This window comes from Vigna umbellata, chromosome 6, assembly GCF_029865625.1.
Source record: "Vigna umbellata cultivar VRB3 chromosome 6, Vumbellata_1.0, whole genome shotgun sequence".
NCBI classification, from domain to species: Eukaryota; Viridiplantae; Streptophyta; class Magnoliopsida; order Fabales; family Fabaceae; genus Vigna; species Vigna umbellata.
In genome coordinates, this window is record NC_142170.1 from 25,247,991 (window position 1) to 25,261,385 (window position 13,395).

Here is a 13,395-nt window from a genome sequence, read left to right on the forward strand (position 1 = left end):
AAAATAAACAATGTAATTAGAAGGATAAAGATAAAGAAGAAGAATGCTACAAATTAAAAAATATATACAAAAATAGATATAAAAGGAGAGAGAAAAAGCGCACACACTTTTTTTTTTATGAATATTATTTCCATTGACATTAATTCGGGTGCCTCCTCGTGATTCACGAGAAAATCTTTATCTGTGTGAATAATTTTCTATTAACCTCAGAATCGAAGCAGATAAATACAGCACCGCATACAATAAATTTTCCCGAGAATATCTTAAATTTTGTCACGATAAACATTGCATGCTCGACATGTGTAAGAAAACGCTGAATTTGCTTTGGCACCACAAAGCAACAGACAAAAAAAATTATAAATGATGATTCATGGCAGAGACTGAGTGATAAGATAATTAAGCCAACGAAAAATCCAAAATAGAAAAGAAAAGTTCAACATTGCATTGCATGAATCGGTTTCCCTTTCCTTTCTACATAATCCACCGAACAAAAGATGAAATCTAGTTACAATGGACACAAAAATTACAGACCTAATTTTGACAACCTTAAACAAAATTCAGAAAGCAATGAAAGTACTCGAAACAATAATTAATAATAATAACAATAGAAGCCAAGGATATGTTGCTTGCTCCGACATGTATTTACACTTGGTAAATCCTCGTCACAAATCCCACCATGCACCTTTTGTCATCATCTTCAAGACGTTTTAATAATAACACTACATCAGCAAGTCATTAACCCACGCCAGATCTGGGGCAATGACATCATCAACAACCCCACTTTCTTCCCTAAATAATCTTCCATTTCTATTCATGGAAAAGCTTCCACTTTCTTCCCTCCAAAACCTTCCGTTCGCATTATTGGAAAAGCTTCCACGGGTAGCTGTGGTTGGTGAATGAACATTGAACTGCTTATGATCCTCAGAGACATCATGCCAAGACAGAAGAGTATGAGGCTTAGAAGCAGAGACAGACGAAGCCTCACCAAAATTCAAAGCCTCCATGGAGCACATAAGCTCAGAGAACACATCGTTGTAGCTCACAACACCGTGACGGTGGCCAGGCTCAAACCTAGAAGGGGAAGGGGAAGAGGAAGAAGAAGAGGGTGATAAAGGAGGAGAAAAATGAGACATGCCAAACAAGGTAGAAGTTGGTGAACAGGTGGATGAACAATTACAAAACAAACAACAATGGTTACTGTTATTGTTGTTATTATTATGAGGACTCATATTGCTGCCCTTTTTCTTCTTGTCGCTGTCTTGGGGAGGCAAAACTCTCAGTTGGCGAGGGGTGTGAGCGAAAAAGCAAACTTTTCGCTTGCAATTCTTCCCATCCTTGCAAGCCTCGGTTCTATACCTCGAAGGGTGCAACCAGCACTCGAACACCCCATGAGAGAACTCACATGCATCGCCGCTGCTGCACTGCCCGCGGCGATACTCCGGACAAACGGTCCCGGAGTAATGAAACCGGCGAGGGTCGCGGCGGCGGGCCTTCTCGCCGGGGTGTGCAAAAGGGCAGTCTGTCCAGTCATGGCTCCGGCTACGAGTGCAGCGACGAACCTTGAACTCGAACATGCGGAATTCGTCGGAGGCATAGGGGTCTCCGACGTCATCAGAGTCGTCGGATTCCATGGATTTGGTGTGCGCGAGGTACTTGTGCAGGAGGATGTCGTCGGAAAAGATGTCGGCGGCGGAGCGGCGCGTGAGAAGCTTCCTTGGCGGGATGTCAAGGTCTCTGAGGGACTTTTTGAGAGAGAGAAGCTGGTGAGAGGGTTGAAGTTGGAACTTGTGCTCTGCACAAAGGGTGCTCATATTTTATTGTAGTAAAGGAAAAGACTGAATGAATAATGATACAAAAGAGAGCTTGTGGAGCATGGATATTGTTAGAGAAGAAGAAGGGTGAGTTATATAGGGTGGTTGAGGTGTTCATGAGAGAAAGAGAGAGAGAAGGAGAGAGAGAGAAGAGAGAGAGAGAATGAAGATGACAGGGATAGGTGATGAGAATGGGCGTGGCTGCATAGCATTTGGTGTAACCATGCAAAAGAGGGTACGTGGCAGTGTGACAATTCGTTGCAGTCATGTGTTTGGGCTATGTGTAATGTTACAATGCTGGTTAATGAAATATGCTATGCCATGTTTGGATTTTACCTTTGATTGGGTTGTGTTGGAATCATCACACGTGGAAGCATGAAGAAAGTTCTAGATCATGTGTGCGGGTGTATTAACAATGGCTGAGCCTGATCACAGGGAATTACTCTAATTTTGACTTGAAACCCTATGATTATACTATCATTTCACATGGTTTGATAGCATTTGGCAAATTCATTGATCAAATGTCTGGGCTTCTTTTCCTTTCTTGCCACTTCAAAACAAATAATAGTATCAAAAGACAAAGAAATCAAAGACATAGCTTTTAATTAATAATATATATCTAATAATTGAATGATATATAATAACATAAACAGATTTCAACGTTTGATTCGGGTGTTGTCAGTAAAAGTATTGTATGCTGTAATTATTTTCAATTTTTTTCTTACGTAATTTCTAATTCTCGATAATTTTATTCAATTTTGTAGTTTTAAAAACATATAAACAACAAATTTCTCCTCTCTTACTTCACAGTATCGTAAGTTTTACCCAATTATACATGTTTTGTCCGAAAAAATAAAAAGAATATGAATAGTTGAACTGAAAATTTAACAACGTATTAATAACTAAAAAAATAGAATTGCATAAAAAATGGTTTAGAAACCAAAATAACGGACAGTTAAATCATTAAGAGATTAAAGTTGTAAAAAAATTATTTATCAAGATTACTGATGTTATAAAATACAAGTATCAAAATTGTAATTAAACTTTGATAATATCAGGTGTTATACTATTCATTTTTAAAAACTATATACATAAAAATAAGAAAATATTTTAACTATAAAAATTCAACGTTGGGAATTTAAATGTGAGTCTAAGTCTAATATTGAATAAAAATAAAAATGTAAAGTATATAAAAATAAGAAACTCATTATAACTCGTTACCTTAAAATTTTAAATAAAAAGTAGTGTCAATCTCTTATTTGATTGGACTTCATCATGTATATCTAATCATTTTAATTTACATTTCTAATCTTTTCAAAATTTTTAAACTATTATTTGTAATTTAAAAGTTTACATTCCATTTTTTATGTTTTATTTGAATTTTGAAATTTAATAAAGATTTTTATTTTATTAAATTTTGAAATTCAACTAAAACAAAAAATATTTATTAGATTTTAAAATTTGATAAAAAAATTCTTCATTAATTTTTAAATCATAAAAAAATTAATTTTTAGAATTATTTTCAAAAATTAAAAATACAAGATAAAATGATTGGAGATCAAGCATTATTATTTATTAGGCCCATTCATTAGATTGAAATTGGAGACATTTAGGCCCATTGCAGAAATGAAAGCATTGATGACATCACGGTGACCATAAGGAAAGTATTTATGAGCATCACTGTAATGGAAGCTTTTCCACTGTTGTTTTTCTTTCCCTAGAAGAAAGAATATTGAAAGAGCATGATTGAGGAGGCAGCAATGACACTTGTTCAATATGTACTGCTTTTGCTGCTAAATTTCATGTGAAGTAAGAACTTATTTCGAGGTTAGGTAATTTCATGGGAACGCTGAAGAGAAAGTCAGAGGTTTTTTTTGTCATTTTCTTTCCACCCTAATTAAATATTCCAACAAAGACAACTAAAATGGACAAAATTTAATAAATTGATGTATAGTAAATAGTCAAATCAAATGGATAACTGTAATTGTCAGGAACAGGGCTCTTAATTTCTTTTAACAGTGTTATTTGTAGAAAATTTTCCTCAAAAGTCTGCTTAAGGTGCTGTTTTTTTAATGAATTTGAAGAAGTGGATTTGAAGGAATCTGAGAGGATTTAAAGATAAATACTTTTATCGTTTATTTGAGTGAATTTGGAGGTAAATGAGAGTGAATTTGAAAATAAATTTTTTTAATTTGTCATGTCAATACAATTCTATACTAATTCTCACAAATTTTATTTCCAAATTCACTCTTATTTACCTCCAAATTAACTCAAATAAAAGACAAAAAAAATTATCTTCAAATCCTCTCAAATTCCCTCAAATCCACTCAAAAGAACAGGACCTAAAACTTTTGAGGGGTTCACTAATTTTTTACGAAATTATAATGAGTACAAATCACTCCGTACAAGAATTATTAATCACTTACAGTTTTTAGGTATTATCAACCATTCTTAATTTTAAGTATTATCAACTATTCTTACTTTTAATTCTAATCAATCTGATTAGATCGAGTTTAACTACTCTTGGTATTCTTCATAGACAAAATATTTAGAATGTTTAACTCAACTAAGTTAAACAATACAAGTGTTTTAATTCACTTTTGAATCTACAAACACAATACAAGTGTTTTAATTCACTTTTGAATCTACAAACACAACAAATGTTTTAAATACAAGTACAGATCCAAATAACTCTCAGAGAGAAACTAGATTCACTACAATGAAATTTGAGAACTTATAAAGTTCTTTCACTCAAAATGAAAGGTTTTAAATGATGTAAGCTTTGAGCAATAGAGTAAGTATTCAATGATAGTTATCTTGTTCTTATTGTATATTCTTGTTGCTTCTCTTATGTGAGTCCTTTTTATATAGTCTACATTAAGAGATACAATTGTACATAAAGTTGACTTCGTAGCCTTTTTAGGTAGTTAATCAAACTCAGGTTTACGTTGTAGAGTGATAATGTTTTATCAACGCTTTCTTTCATAAGTATGTTGTACAGTCTTTCAAAGCTAAAATCTTTGAGGAAACATTCCAAGAATGTGCTTTAGTTTTAAATCGGTTTGGCTTATGCTTATGATAGTAACTTAAAAAAAAATTCTCATGTAACACCTCTATATAGGGATGACAACAGGTCAGATCGGACATAAATAATGTTTACTTGTTACCCGATTCGTAATAAAAATTTTGGTTCATTACCTGTTATGTTATCCGTCAGATACCTGTTTAAAAAGCATCCACGAATTTTCTAAATCCCGTTGGTACCTATGGATATCCAAAGGTATTTCAAAAATAAAAGTTTATATTTCTTTAAATGAAATCTAAATAAAATTACAAAGCATGAGTACTTGAAGTATCCATTTATTATCCGTGACAAATTTTATCTCTAGATACTCACAAGCATGAGTATTTTTGTCATTCCTACATTCATTTTCAACAAAATTAAAATATAAATGAAAAAAATAGAAAAAATAGTATCTCGTACGAAGGAGATGTGTGTGAATGAAAGAGATGTATGTAGATAAAAGATATGAGGGTAAGAAGATTTATAAATATGAATGAAGAAGATGAGAGTGATGTGATCTATATAAAAAGTGAGAGAAAAAAATTATGGGTGAAGATATTTATTCTACTTGAATCTATAACTTTAGATTAAAAATAATTTACACTTCATTATTCATTATTATGAAGCATACAAATTCAAAAATATATAACTTAGACTTATCAGTCATAACTTATATATATATATATATATATATATATATATATATATATATATATATATATATATATATATATAAATACTAAATATAAATAAGATTAATGATAACTTGACTTATGCTAACCTTATTTATTTTTCATATTTATTTTAGTTAGTGTTGGATAAGTTCACACTAATTTGACATTAAAACATATATTATTTATTAAAAAAAATTTCTTAACTTTTTGGAAAATAAATTAACCTTTTACATTGCATTAGAGTCAATCCTAAAATCTACATATTAAAAAAATAATAATAAAATATAAATTTATGTCACAGATTTGAAAATAATGTTAAGGAAAAATGGAGGATAGAAAGTAATTAGTATAAGAAAATGGATAAGGATGATAAATCGTGGGATTATATGTGGCAAAAAGGGTTGAGACGACTTCTTCAACCTAATAGCCCGACACAATCACTCCCGCCCAACTTGACAAACCTGACATCATTAAAAAACATTAATGTAAGAAACTTACCCTTGCTCGAAACAACATTCAGGTCACCTTAGCAAGCCAGCAACCCGACATCATTAAAAAAAACCTAAATTATTTAATGAATGAATATGTTTTGATATATTTTAAGAAATTCAAATGCAGTCTGATAGCCTGCTTGGCAAGCCGATGATCAACCTGGCATGAGCACAGCAACCCACTCGACATAGGCCAGTTTCAACCTGATAACTCGACAAGTCGGATTATAAAATTCAACCTATTCTTAAATGGTAAGCCAGTCCAACCTGATCCATTTTTTTAGGTCAAAGTTAGGTCAGACTTAAACGGGTTGAGTTGACCTGTTTTGCCATCCTCCTATATGGGATGAGTGAAAATTTGACCATCACATTGTATTTGTAAAGTAAATATTTATCCTAATCTTCACCAAATTGAAAATTTTGTCTCATTTCTATTTCTATTATTGCAGTTATAGAATAGACAACATGCATTTATGTTTATGTTTATGTATGTCCTTTAATATTTCAAATATTAATTAAATAGTTTTTGTAATTAAATAGTTTTTACAAAAAGTAAGAAAAATATTAAATATTATAAAAAATAGAACAAATAATCACATGTGTCATAGATGCAAATTTTAAAATTAAGGACAAAAGAAAACTTAATACAAGTTTTTTATATTATCTATTAAACTAAAAGTGTTTGAGTAATTTAAAACGAACACAAATGTAAAAACTTGAGTATTAAAATAGAGATACAATAGAATGAATATGTATATATCCGCTATATCCAATTTAAAAAGCTAGTATTAACCATATTTAATTAATATGATAACTTTTTTATTAAAATCGAACTAATTGATAAAATATCGCATGTTCATTTATTATCTTAAGAATAAATAGATATAAAGATATATTTCTTATTCGATACAAATATAAAAAATATATATTTTTCATTAGGTCAATATTTTTTAGTTTTATCTAGATTTACAGAAAAAAGAATAAAAAATATAAAAAAGTAATATTTTTTATAATTACTCTTTTCCTATTTATTTCAATAATAAATATATAAATACTTTTGTAATCATAAAATTACTTAATTTTAATTTACTTATTTATTATTTTTAAAATAAAATATTTCTTTCATTTGTATGCCGTATTTTATCGTCAAACAAATAAATATACTTTTTATTATTTACGTGTCTCTTCAATAAGACTTCTTTTCATATTCTTTTCTTATTATCCAAGTTAGGATCAGAAAAAGAGCATTGATATGAACAAAGAAACAACAATTTGAAAACTTATTATATTAATATTTTAATACTTTTAAAATTAAAATATTAATAAATTCTTATATTATTAAAATAAAATTCTCAAGAAGTGAGTGTTAAAATACAATTTTCCTGTGGAAGCAGGGTCACAATTAATCATTTAGATATACAGACACTTAAAAAAATATCTCATTAAAAAAGGCAAAAGTTACAGAATCATTTATACATATGCAAAAACCAGTGCTTGTTAGATTCTACAAGCATTTAGTTAAGAAAAGAAAGAACATGAAGTGCTTAATCTAAGATTCTAAATGTTCCAGTCATTGGAACCTCACAACTATGCAAGAAATATCATCTTTACTTTTCTTGGAAACTGCTTCTTCTATCAAGTGCTTTGCTGCAGCTTGAGCATCCTTTATTTGCCTAATGGAATCCACTGCTTCTTGGTTTGACATTACCTGAAAACATCATTGGAAATTATCAAATCATTGAATGAATTTAAAACTATTTTTTTTCTGTCAAAGTTGCTTTTACTTCTAGAAACCAAAATAGAAACATTGCTTAAAAGGAATTAGGAAGTGAAAGAGAAAGAAAATGATGAGAAAGTTAACCTTCCATATTCCATCACTGGCCAGAATAAGAAACTCTGTATGATGAAGTACTTCCTCTATAAACACATCAGGTTCTGAACTAAGATGCATCTTCAAGCTCCTATCACCAAAAGCTCTTGCTACTGCTAACTGTCCATCTACTCGAGGGACATCTCCTGCAAGAAACATAAATTCAAATGTTCTATATTACCAATTTTGTTCATAGTTTCTATGCATTTCTTCTTCAAACCAAAATGCATGTATATAGATTATAGCATACTTGCAAAGCATATCATGTCATGTCTCTCATTCTAAGGCTTGTAGGAACTGAGAATCAAATGACTTTTTACGTTAAAGGAGAATATGGAAGAACTTATTAAAACTTATGAAAAGCACTTCTGACTCGTAGAACATGGTTGTAACTTATAGGTTCATTTTAGCATATGCACATGTTGCTCTTTCTGTGGTACAGAACACATAGAAAAGCTGGTTTTTTACCTGGAATGTTTGATACAAAGCCTCCACGTCTCTCAATAGATTTCTTTTCCTTGCTTGGTTCATGATCTACAGACAGTTGCCTAGCCTTTCCATGCTCACAAATAACAGCTCTTGAGTCACCAACATTTCCTACTACAAGCTTCTGACCATCTATCAGTATTGCAGTTACAGCTGTTGACCCTCCTCGCCCCAATTCAAGTGCTTGTTCCAATATTTTCTCATCAGTTTCAATATAAGCCCTCTTCACTGCGTGTTCTGTCTCATTCCAAAAGTCATGCTGCTTGCAGAAAACATCAGTATGAATTACAGAAGAATCTCTTGAAGCAGGTTTAGAAGAAGGGTATTCATTATTAGATGCTCTCAAACTCGGAAAAACATTGAGGGGCCACCAAGTACAATACTTAGATATGTTAGATGTTGTTTGTGTTAGTGTTGTTATCCTATCAAATTAAGTTTTACTCTAGTAATCATGTAATAAAGATGAAACTTCAATTCTGATTAAAGATCATACAGCCAGAAACTTAAGAACTGTATACGAGATTTGTCATACTCATGAGAATGTGATCAAAATGATGCCGCAGGAGGAAAGTTGCCTTACCTGTTTCAAGATGTTATGGAAAAGATGGTTCTGCAAATAGCTCGCAACATCGTGGCCTAAGTGGCCATCAAATATTGCAAACAAGCCTAATTCTCTGTCCTTTTCTTGCTTGAATTCCGAAACTAAATAATCTTCCATGGGATGTCCAGATTTTCCCTTCATCAAGTGAAAGCCATGTGTAATATGTTTTGATATTTTTCCTTTTCCTTTCCCTGTCTCTGGTGTTGATGTTCCAAACCCTGCTTTCACCTAAACATATATGATCAGAGTAATAGATCTTTCAGTCTCAATATTTTGAAAGCTCAACCTTGAAACAGATACCAAGTTTAGAAACTTTAAAGTTGAATAATTTAAAAGGAAAAATAGTGACATCCCATATTGCCATGCATATTAGCAAGAACACTGATCCAAACCAAACACAGAGTTAATGGTATGTCACGCAATTGAAAAGCCAACACATCAATACATCTTAACACAAACACAGGAAAAGGACCATTCAAGAAGCTGATATGAGCACTGATGAATCTCCACATGCTGGATTCAATGCATTGAACATTTTGTGATTTATGTCATCACACAATTCTGCTATAGACACTCCTCAAGAAAGAAAAGACATGGAAAGAAAACGGTAGAACCAAATTAAATCGCAGCATATCTATCACTTTTTGAAAGAACACCCAAGTTGCATTCATTGCAAACAAATCAAGAACCTCAAGATAAGCATATCTATCACACCGATGAATAAAGCAGACTAGAATAAGCAGTTCATAACACGTGAATGAATGAACTTGGCTGCATAGTTTGCAGAAAAGAATCACGATGGTTTTCTCTTGTTCTGCTGACCTTCATCATATTGAGGATATCTTTTCCTGTCATGATGGCACAGTGGTAGGAGTTGTTTTTGTTGGTGGTGTTGAATGTTGAGAAACGTTGATGAATGTTTGTAGAGATTAGAGGGAGAGAAAATGAAGAAGAGAGTATAAATAAGGAAAGTTTGACTTTGTGCACGTGACTTGCCCGCAACTATTATTTTGAGGCCGCGTTCTTTGAACACAACGCGTTATTGCCGACGTAGCTTTGTTTTTTGAAGTTGCTTGTATGTCTTTGGAGTTTCTCTTTCACATGATTTACCTTAGTATCTTCTTAATATCAACTTTCCCACTTGCTCTTTGTTCCCATTTGTATCAATGCAAAAACAAAGCTCCCACATGGAATAAGGAAAACTATGCGTCACATTGTGTTTTACTAGGTCATGGAGTAACTTACGCTTATCTTCAACTTTCATTCTTATCATTCGTGTCAAACTCTGAATTTATTAATTATGCAAACTTGTTTCACCTCAATAATACAACTATAATAAATATCTACATAAAATCTTTTGTTTTATCATATTCTTTAATAAATCATTAAAAAAACTTATGAAAGAATAAAATTGGTTGATAATCACAAAAATCTTTTGGTAAAACAAAATTACTAATAGTAAAATTTACTAGTAAAATTCCTTTAACAACATATAAACTATTTAAATTTATTGATAATTATTCGTAGTAAATATTCATCCGTGATTAATATATATTTTTTATCGGTAAAATATTATCAATAAATATTGTGATTTAATTTTTTATTTTCTCATTTTCATTCTCCTTTGTTGGTATGGTTGTTGTGTTCATTATTTTTAATGTTACGTGTATCACTGTTATGTCTCCACCTATGACTCTTTTTCTTTTCTTCTTTCATTTCTTTTCTTTTCAACAATATCCATTTAATTTATAATAAATATTTTATCACATTTTAATGAAAAATTGATACCTGACAAATTTTTTAATAAAATTATCAACAAATTCTTAAAAATACAATTATTGATAAATTTTTTTAAAAATTCATTATTCGATAAATTTTATTGTATCATAGTAAAAAAAAAGGTTTGATCCTTTTGAATATCCTTATTTGTGGAGGTCTGTCTCAAATAGCTCCTCGTATTCTAGATGGTCTCAATTAGGTCTCTTATTGTATAAAATCGAATCAATTTAGACCTCGCCGTTAATTAGGCTGGACGACGTTAAAAATTTTGATACGTGGCTTGGTGACATGAGCAAGTTGTTCTGACGTGGCATACATTGGTCGCTAAGTTGGCTTTCTTTTAAATAAGTTGGTGGTCGGCCAGGTGGTCGGCCAATCGGCCTGGTGGTCGGCCAATCGGCCTGGTGGTCGGCCAATCGGCCTGGTGGTCGGCCAATCGGCCTAATGGTCGGTCACTCGGCCTGGTGGTCGGCCGACCACCAAGCTGAGTGGCCGACTACCATACCGACCACCAGGCTGAGTGGCCGACCACCAGACCGATTGGCCGACCACCAAGCCGAGGGGTCAACCACCAGGCCGAGTGGCCGACCACCAAGCCGAGTGGCCGACCACCTGGCCGACCACCAACTTATTTAAAAGAAAGCCAACTCAGCGACCAATGTATGCCACGTCAGAACAATTTGCTCATGTCACCAAGCCACGTATCAAAATTTTTAACGTTGTTCAATCTAATTAACGACGAGGTCTAAATTGATTCCATTTTATACAATAAGAGACCTAATTGAGATCGAGAAGCTATTTGAGACAAACCTCCACAAATAAAAATGTTCAAAAGAATTAAACCTAAAAAGAAAACATAAACTTTGACATCTATTTTATTGATAAAATTTACAAAAGAATATTTATTAATAATAAAAACATTAAATTATTGATCGACTTTACTGAATGATTTTAGTAACAAATATTTTTCTTGATAATTAAAGTCTATTACATTTGATAAAAGTTTGTTAGAAAATTCATTTTTATATGATAAAATTCTTCAATAAATATTATTATATTAATGGTTTTTTATTAGTAAAATTTTATGGATAATAATATTATAGTTTTTCTTATACAAATAAATATTGAAGTGTTTAAAAGAGGTTGGATTGTGGCATGTGTTAAATATTTGGCATGTTAAGGTTAAAGGGGTGTTGTTTTATAGCTTTGATGGGGAGTTTTGAGGAAACTAAAATGGATACATATATATATGATTGTGTTAAATATGTAGAGAGAAGATGGAGGTGTTGGTAGGTGTGGAATCATTTTTTATTGTTTTATTGAATTATTACAGAGGTGGTTGTAACTTGCATAATGGGACCATGCAATTGCTGCAACTGAGTCAATCAAAAGCAGCCACATGGTTGTGGAATGGATCAAAACCATGACTTTAATAAACAAAAGAAACTGCTTTGTTCATTGATTAATGCATGTTTCTTATGAACCCACGTTTTACAATTGTATTATCTTGACATCTTCATTAACTAAAATTTTTTATGTCGTTTATTATTATTTTTTTAATCTTGTCGATCATTAATTGTTTCTTTTTCAGCAAAGAGTTGGATAAATATATTGAAATCATATCGTTTTCACGTTGTATAAGTTGATGTGATATTCTCGTCAAACTAAACTAGGTCAAAATTTAAGTGAAATTTTAAGATAGATTCGAGGTATGATATCATAATCTTGCACAGCTTATAAATATTTTTAAAATATTTAATCTTATATTTGAGAGTTCATTCATCGACATGAAAAGTCTGTTAAGAATCACACAGATTGTCGTTTTAAAAAAAATAGTATGATAGATTGATAAAATACGTGCGTGTTTTTTTTATTAGGAAAAGTAAATAAAAATAGAGATTAGAGAGAGAAATTAGAAATATCAAATTTCGTTATTTGTTTTTTTGATATATGAAATAAGAAAAAGGAAAATTATATATTTTCGTTAATATGAAAGTATTTTCTGCCAGGCCTGGAAAAAGATAAAAGATTACCATTTTCACTTTTTCTATTTATGTGATTAATTTTTTTCATACATAAAAAATTAACCTAATATTTAAGTGGGTTTTAGCCTAACTCAACCCTACAAAACCGACTTGTAAGGTGAGATTTGCACCTCACTTATATATTATAAATTGACCTTATCTCTAGTCGATGTAAGACTTCCAACAGTTAAACTCAACATTTTTTTTTCTTTTAACTCTCAAATATTAGTAAAAAATAGTTAAACTCAAAAGCTTTCCATTCTTCCTTCTAAATTCACACAATAATGAAATTAATAAAATAAATTATTTGTTTATGTTTAAATTTTTTAATTTATAAAATATTTTTATGTAATTGATTTATTTCCTTTTCTATTATCTATTTCACCTATCCAACAAGTATATGAGAAACTTTTCCACTTTTTTTACTTTATTTCTATTCATTCACATACATAATTTTTACTTTATTTATAATTTATAATGTATCTATCATTTTGTTTTTCTTATTTCTTTTATCTCTCTTACTTATATCCCATATACACCATAAAACATAAGGAGAATATTTACATACTTTTCTTTGTAATTTGTAATTTACATA

The 13,395-nt window shown here is 31.0% G+C and overlaps 2 protein-coding genes across 2 annotated transcripts; both read right to left on the reverse strand.

The window, feature by feature from the left end:
• Nucleotides 1–419: 419 nt before the first annotated feature.
• LOC124845429 (zinc finger CCCH domain-containing protein 61-like) lies at nt 420–2,043 on the reverse strand. Its single transcript, XM_047322526.2, has one exon. It carries the CDS (start codon nt 1,809–1,811, stop codon nt 720–722), a length of 1,092 nt encoding a protein of 363 aa, XP_047178482.1. The 5' UTR covers nt 1,812–2,043; the 3' UTR covers nt 420–719.
• A 5,414-nt stretch (nt 2,044–7,457) lies between these two features.
• Nucleotides 7,458–9,971, reverse strand: LOC124845432 (putative protein phosphatase 2C 58). The gene is made up of 5 exons (XM_047322528.2): nt 9,820–9,971; nt 8,977–9,225; nt 8,379–8,655; nt 7,902–8,056; nt 7,458–7,748 (listed from the first exon to the last, which is right to left on the reverse strand). Exons 1-5 carry the CDS (start codon nt 9,850–9,852, stop codon nt 7,611–7,613), a joined length of 852 nt encoding a protein of 283 aa, XP_047178484.1. The 5' UTR covers nt 9,853–9,971; the 3' UTR covers nt 7,458–7,610.
• Nucleotides 9,972–13,395: the final 3,424 nt, after the last annotated feature.

Excerpts from the sequence above, each read along its gene's own strand:
- LOC124845429 (XM_047322526.2), bottom strand. The coding sequence starts at position 1,811 with ATGAGCACCCTTTGTGCAGAGCACAAGTTCCAACTTCAACCCTCTCAC.
- LOC124845432 (XM_047322528.2), bottom strand. The coding sequence starts at position 9,852 with ATGACAGGAAAAGATATCCTCAATATGATGAAG. Across the intron at positions 8,656-8,976 it reads TCCATAACATCTTGAAACAG|CATGACTTTTGGAATGAGAC; the intron begins GTAAGGCAACTT and ends TTCTGCAAGCAG. Across the intron at positions 8,057-8,378 it reads CTTTGTATCAAACATTCCAG|GAGATGTCCCTCGAGTAGAT; the intron begins GTAAAAAACCAG and ends TGTTTCTTGCAG.